Genomic DNA, 6,997 nt, shown 5'->3' with positions numbered 1-6,997 from the left:
CGCTCTGTCCCTGCGCTCCGCTCTGTCCCTGCGTTCCCGCTCTGTCCCTGCGCTCCGCTCCGTCCCTGCTATCCGCTCCGTCCCTGCGCGTCCCTGCGCTCCGCTCCGTCCCTCCAGCGCGCCCCTCGCCGCGGGGCTTTGTAATCCGCTGATTTAACGCTCAGACGGCTCCTGCACACGCACAGGTGTGATGGAGGCAGCTGCTGTCTTACTCCCACGCAGACTGCCAACAGCCCACCGTGGCCCCTCCTGAATGCTGCACGGCACCCTGGCCCCTTCACCCACCTCACCCTCTCCCTCCTCCCCAGGCAGGATGCAGGTCCAGGGCCTCCTCCTCCTCCTCCTGACGCTGATCCTGCTGGCTGCCACTGCTGAGGCTGGCAAGAACAAGAAAGGTGAGGGGCAGCCTGGGCCAGGGGGGCCAGTGGAGCAGGGGCAGCCTGGAGCCTGCTCCTCTGTCCCAGCAGAGAGCACCCACTCCACTTTTCCTCACAGAGAAGGTGAAGAAGGATGGCTCCAAGTGTGAGGACTGGCGTTGGGGACCCTGTGTTCCCAACAGTAAGGACTGTGGCCTGGGCTACCGTGAGGGAACTTGCAAAGATGAGAGCAAGAAGCTCAGGTGCAAGATCCCCTGCAACTGGAAGAAGAAGTTTGGAGGTGCGTACGTGAAGGTGGGGTGGCTGGGGACCACCTTGGGTGGGCTTACTGGGGCTGGTGGCCATGCTGGGCCCTGGCCAGCTCTGATGCCTCTCCCTCCTCATCCAGCTGACTGCAAGTACAAGTTTGAGAGCTGGGGAGGGTGCAGTGCTCAGACAGGCGTGAAGACTCGCTCCGGCATCTTGAAGAAAGCCCTGTACAATGCCCATTGTGAGGAGATTGTCTATGTGACCAAGCCCTGCTCTTCCAAGATCAATTCGAAGTCCAAAGGTCAGTTCCCACCACTAACCCCAGAAGGGTCCTGCTGAGACGCCAAGCATGGGTTTTTCAGAGGTGTCTTGGCCCCTTGGGTTTGAGTTTTGATGGTGGTGTGGGGGCTTACATAGGATGTTCTTTACTTTGCAACAGCATATATGACAGCCCCAAAGTCCAGCTGCTTCCTGTGTGGGACCAGCTTTTGTGGAATGGGATTTCTCCCCTTTCCTTACTGGTACTGGTGCAAAACATGGTTTTTGCATGGTGGGAGTCTGCCTGCAGGGATGTGACCCCTGTGCTATGCCAAGCCAGCCATGCTGGCTGCATTTCTACCTGATACAGCGACGTCTGGGGCACTGGTGAGCTGCCAGCAGATGCACTAACTCTTGTCTCCTGTGTTTCTTGGATGCAGCAAAGAAGGGTAAAAGGAAGGACTAGAGCAGGAAGCCAGCATACTCATCGGCCCCTCAATAAGGTGCCTACAGGACTGGATGCCCAGCTGCAGATGGACCACACTCCAGTCTTCCTCCTCCTTGCCTTTCTCCTTTACATGACCTCCTTTCACTCAGATGCCTTGTTTTGATCACTAGTGTTGTAGAGCAAACTCACCCACCCTGCAGGAGAGGCTGACCCCATCCTTGCTGCCTCACTGCCACTGCCCACGCATTCCGCTCACCTCCTCTCAGCTGGTGTTGGGGTTTGCTGGGATGTGCCTGAAGAGCTGGGATGGGAACACACATTTTTCAACCCTCCAGCACAAATGAGTTGCCTTTAGCTCATCCTTTGGCAAGCCCCGGAGCCTCCTGCACAGGTACCAGTGCCAGAGGGAAGGGCTGGGTATTGATTGCCTAAGTAATCCCATCATTCATGCTCTGTACTCACCTAGGGACTGCTCTCAGCTCAGGAGGCTTATTCCAGCATCCCGTTGGCTGGGGCATGACTTACCTGCAGCAGCTGAGGAAAATGACCACTGCCCCCAGGAACCACCATGTCTCCTCTCCTTTATTACTTCTAATCATGTGTGTCCCTGCTGGGGATGCAGCGCCCCTGCCTTTACCACGCCAACACTGGTGCTGGGTGGGAGCTCTCACTCCTTTTGGAAAATGGGGTTTGTTTTCTTTTCAAATAAAATCTTCTTTAAAAACTATCAGAACCCACCTGTTGTCCCCACAAGGTGCTGCTGTGCTGGAAGCCCCAGCAAACCCTGGTTTTGCTGACCCCACCAGGACCAGCAGTAAAGATACCATGTGGCTGGTGGTGATGGCCTGAGTGCCACAAGCACATGGTCCTGGAGAAATGAGTTAGACTTCACAGCCTCTCTTCAGCAGTGCTTCAGGCTGCCCCCGCTTAATCTTGGCAGAAGAGGTGGGGCTGCCACTCATGCTGCAGGAACTGTCACTGGGAAGCTGGGAAGGAGCACCCAGGTGATGACTCATTCACTCCTCACACCATGGCTGTTGGTTTCTGGTCCAAGGTCTTTATTTTTCTTGGGGTGGGTTGGGCTGTAGTTGTAACTGCTTAAAAATACCCAGAAGCCCACCAGGCATTTTGGGCACCCCTGTGTGAATTATCCTAAAGGCAGCAGTGGAGGGGTTCCCATCTGGGTCAGGGCAGCCTTTTCCAGGTTGCATGGCATCACCCTGGCATGAGAATGGGAAGGACATACAGACACGAAGTTTCCCAGTGCTAGAGTGGACCCATCCCATCTCTTGCCTGCACCTGACTGTGTCCACCAAGCCTTACAGAAACTCGGCTTTGGGAAAAGGTGAGGAGCAGCAGCCCCAGGGTGGTCTGGGTTGCACACAGAGGTGGGCTGGAAGGAGGCTGGAGATGCTGGCTGAAGCCCACATGCTGAGGGCTCTGCCACAACACCGACGACAGCGTTACATCCATTTACAAAGCTCAGCAACCGGCTCCTTCAGCCTCCCAGGAGCACCCTCTTGCTGGGGGCCACTGCTGTCCTCTCCTGCCCCCAGAGCTATGCATCAGGTCTCCCACACTCTCCATGGGGAGAGCAGGGACCTGCTCATGGCCCAGGTGAGACATAGGGCACATCAACTACGTTGCAGATCCTCTTCCCACCCCCCATCCGAGACCCCCAGCTCCTCCCATCCCTCCCAAAGACAGTTATTTTTATGGTCACTGCTGCTCACTTCTCAGGGGCCATGTTTGCCCAGGGCTGTGGAGCCAAGTCCTACACCACATCACTGCTTTTCTTTGCAGTTTTAGTTTCCATTGTTGTAGGATGCGACTGGCTTTCAAACTCCTCACCCAGGAGTGAGATGCTTGGTTTGTCTGTCCAGTCAGACAAAGTTGAAGGCTGAAGGGGCATGAAGGGGAGAGCAGAGCCAAAGCCCAGGGAAAAATTCTGCCCCGGGTCCCTGGGTGCAATGGCACTCTCAAGGAAAGGGAAGGAGCTTGCCAAATCTCTTAGGAAGCAACCTTGACTGCCTTGGGAGGGGGCCTGGCTGGGCCAGCAGGACTCCCCATTAGCATGCCCAAGCCAGACTGGTCCAAGATGTCTAGCAAATGTTTGACTCTGGTTTCTCTTCATTCCTTGGGTAATAAACGCTCTAAAAGCCTATTGAAAGCATCCAGCATTAGCTCGTCTGCATGCAGACAAGCCCTGATGCCCTGAAGACAGTCAGCTAGGGGAGAAGGTGCATCCAGTCTTAGGAGAAACACTGATGCCATTTGGCCAATCTCTCAAGAGCATCATGAAGCTGCCAAGGGTTCCTTGTGACCACATCTCCTCCTTTTGCCTCTGGCTTTCCTGCTGGCTCCCCAAGCTAGTCCCCAGGACCAGGGTGACTGGAGGGACCTGCGGCTTAGAGGTGCCTTGGATCTTTGTCAGTGTTGGATGAAGGACATCATCTGCAATCACTGCACAATCTGCACTGTTGTGAGTGGGGAGCAGAGGAAATGGTCCCTGAGTGCCAGTTTATCTGGCTGTGCCAATGTTCCTGTACTGGCACATGAGAAGGTGCTTGAAGGTTTTCTTGAAAGTGGCATTGCAGAGGGCATAGCAGGCTGGGTTGATGGTGCTGTTGACATAGCAGAGCCAGTAGCCAATGTACCACACTGTTTCAGGTACGCAGGTCTCACAGAAGGTGTTAATGAGTACCATCACATTGTATGGAGTCCATGTGAGTATGAAGGCTAGCAGGATAGCAAATATGGTGCGAGTGACCTTCTTCTCTCGGGCTGCCATCTGGCGTTTCTTCCGTACTTGGCTCCTGGCAATGCTAGCAAACTTCCTGGCAACATTGGCTGGGCGGCTGTTGGCCAGGGAGTTGTGGTTAGAGGCTCCTGCCTTTGCTGGGACAATCTCAATGGCGGTGACACATTCAGTCCCAGACTGCTTGGTGACAATCTTAATCTTGGACCACTTGGAAGTTGGGTTTGCCCGGGGGTGGGATGGACTCTGTCCTTGCCCCGCTGGCAAGATTTCTGCTGTGGGCTTGTCTTTTGTGGTCTGGGTCATGCTTACAGTGCTGGACTCATTGGATGTCTCCTTCTCTTCCTGATGGCCAGTGGCCTCTGTCTGTGCTGATGGCTGATCATCCACTTTTCCATTCCTCACCTCCTCCTTCACCTCCACAGCCCTCTTGGGAGAGTTATTGTTGTTCTGTTTGATCAAGGGGCCCTTGAGAAATCTGAGGGACTTGTTTTTCCTCTCTTTCCTGCTTTCAGGCTTATGCCTCCTCACCCTGCTTCTGCTGGCCAGGGAGATGTGGATGTACAGCACCGTCATGATGACCACAGGCAGGTAGAAAGCAGCAATGGCTGTGCCGAAGGTCACTGCTGGGTTGGAGAGGAACTGGATGTAGCATTCCCTTTCAGGGACTGTCCTCTTGCCCACAATGAACTGCCAGAACAAGATGGCAGGGGCCCAGAGAATGAAGGACAATATCCACGCAGCTGCAATCATTAGCCCTGCCATCTTGGTGGTCCTCCTGGCTGGATATGTCAGGGGCTTGGTGACACAGAAGTACCGGTCAAAGCTGATGATAAGCAGGTTCATGACAGAGGCATTGCTCACCACATAGTCCAGAGCCAGCCAGAGGTCGCATACCACAGCCCCCAGTGGCCAGTAGCCTTTGATGATGTAGACTGTGTAAAGGTTCATGGAGAAGACACCAATGATAAGGTCCGCACAGGCTAGGCTGAAGAGGAAGTAGTTGTTGACAGTCTGGAGCTGTCGGTTCACCTTGATTGAGAGCATCACCAGGATGTTCCCCACCACGGTGACAAGGCTGAGCGAGCCAGTGACTGTGGCAATAAAAACTAGCTCCACTGTCTTGTAGTAGGTGGGAGGTTGGATGGCCACCTCGGAGCGGTTGCCCAGGGTGAAGTTGTCATAGGTCAGGTTGGCCATCTTTGCCTGCCAGGGCTGAGCAGAGACGTTGTGCATGGAATCTGGAAAGGGTGCACAGACAGAAAGGGAGAATATCAGACGTAGCAGCCCGTGCTGTCAGTGTTTACTGCCTCCTCAGTTTCCCAAGCTGGCACTGCTCTTGGCTAGTGCTCAAAAATCTCCCAGAATTCCTGGGCTTCTCTCTGCCTCTGCAGCCTTCCCCCAGAGGTTCTTTGGAAGTACTTTTTGACTCCTGTTTAGCAGTAGAGGAGGTACACAGGCTGCAGGGAGAGAAGCAAGAACAGGGCTAGAGACAGCCCTTTGGCCAGGGTGTGATAGTCCCCTCTTTGCAGGGCCAGGAACCACATCCCAGCGGGACCACAGGCCTTGTGTGCCCCAGAGAGGGCCCAAAGAAAGAACCCAAAGGGCTGCAGCATGGGAAGGGACTGCAGAGCCCAGTAGTGATGCACATACAGCACATACTGCTAAAACAGCACAGCATGGAGCCAGTGTCCTGCCCCAGGGATAAGAGCAGGTTTATGGTATGCTCCAGGCATGACCCACTGACCTCCCCAAAGCAGCTCCCAAGAGGGGACTAACCCACAAAGCCCATGCCATGGTCTGCTTGGCTTACCTGTGTCTCTGGCAGTAAACAGCTCCTTCTGGAAGATAAAATCTGGGACAAGGAAAAGAGCAAGTTACACTACAGCTTCAGACCCAACGAGTTTGTGTGAGTCCTACAACTTCTTAACAGGGACACCACCCTATTCAACACAGGTAGCCCTAACAAAGGGGTAACACTGCTCAGATGCAGATGCTGAAAAGCCGAGCAAGATTGAAAATTAGTAATTTGGTATGGCCTTGTTCACAGCACAGCCCCAGTAGGCACAGGAGAGGGAAGGAACTTCAAGAGTGCCATCAGTCAATGATGCTGGAAAGTGATGGCCCCTTCCCCCAGTCCCACATCACACATTGGACCTGCCTCTCCCACATCACCCAGGCCCCCAAAATCTGCTGGGCTTTCACCAGCACCCTGGGTGCTGGGGGCATCCTGATCCCACTAGCCTCTCCAGCAGCTCTGGGGGCGGGGGGCCTGGCTGGCTGCCCACCCAGCCACATGGGTGCTGCTGCCGGGAACCCAGCAGGAGCCAGCAAGTGGGTGGATATCCATACAGCAGGAGCACTTGGCCCAGCATGTCTCTGCAAACTGGCTTGGGTGCTGGCTCTGAATGCCTGGGACTCTCAAAACTGATTTTACTAAATGAATAAACATGCCATTAACATGCACCTCTTCCAAATAGGGTCTGTCAGGCTTTGGGATCAGTTAATCTATTTTAAGTACTTTAAAAGAAATCCCCTTGCCTTTCATTTGTGGTGAAGGTAGAAGATTTCTGCCATCAGCAAACAGCCAAGGTTTTAATATAACCACTTTCTATAGATGCCAGTGTAATTATACAGAAACATGGCTGTTGAGATGCTAGAGCAGGAGACCAATGTAGCCATTAGGCAGCTCCTGCATTAGCATGTCTACAGCTGCGATAGTGATGGAGCTTTTCTTACACATGCAGGGGAAAGAAGCGAGTGAGGGACAAAGAAACACCTTTCTACCATCATCCTCTGAGCCTGTTATATGTAGTCCACGAAGACAAAATTCTTTGAAAAGAAAGTTGCACCCTTTGGTGGATACTAAATGCTGGATATTGACGGGGTGAGAAAGCCTGGTGGCAC

At 53.9% G+C, this 6,997-nt stretch overlaps 2 protein-coding genes across 2 annotated transcripts; one reads left to right on the top strand and one right to left on the bottom strand.

Moving 5' to 3' along the window:
• The first annotated feature begins 313 nt into the window (after positions 1–313).
• MDK (midkine (neurite growth-promoting factor 2)) lies at positions 314–1,350 on the top strand. The gene is made up of 4 exons (XM_009069603.1): positions 314–395; positions 496–657; positions 766–927; positions 1,325–1,350. The coding sequence occupies exons 1-4, from the start codon at positions 314–316 to the stop codon at positions 1,348–1,350; spliced, it is 432 nt and encodes a 143-aa protein (XP_009067851.1).
• A 2,503-nt stretch (positions 1,351–3,853) lies between these two features.
• CHRM4 (cholinergic receptor, muscarinic 4) lies at positions 3,854–5,326 on the bottom strand. The gene has a single exon (XM_009069601.1). It carries the CDS (start codon positions 5,324–5,326, stop codon positions 3,854–3,856), a length of 1,473 nt encoding a protein of 490 aa, XP_009067849.1.
• Positions 5,327–6,997: the final 1,671 nt, after the last annotated feature.

The sequence above is a fragment of the Acanthisitta chloris genome, unplaced genomic scaffold (assembly GCF_000695815.1).
Source record: "Acanthisitta chloris isolate BGI_N310 unplaced genomic scaffold, ASM69581v1 scaffold12292, whole genome shotgun sequence".
Classification (NCBI taxonomy): Eukaryota; Metazoa; Chordata; class Aves; order Passeriformes; family Acanthisittidae; genus Acanthisitta; species Acanthisitta chloris.
Note: the sequence above shows the minus strand (reverse complement) of the source record. Positions and strands in the feature narration are given on the sequence as shown.

Coding starts and splice junctions, on each gene's coding strand:
- MDK (XM_009069603.1), top strand. CDS start 314: ATGCAGGTCCAGGGCCTCCTCCTCCTCCTCCTGACGCTGATCCTGCTG. Junction 658..765: donor CTGGAAGAAGAAGTTTGGAG/GTGCGTACGTGA, acceptor CTCCTCATCCAG/CTGACTGCAAGTACAAGTTT. Junction 928..1,324: donor GATCAATTCGAAGTCCAAAG/GTCAGTTCCCAC, acceptor TCTTGGATGCAG/CAAAGAAGGGTAAAAGGAAG.
- CHRM4 (XM_009069601.1), bottom strand. CDS start 5,326: ATGCACAACGTCTCTGCTCAGCCCTGGCAGGCAAAGATGGCCAACCTG.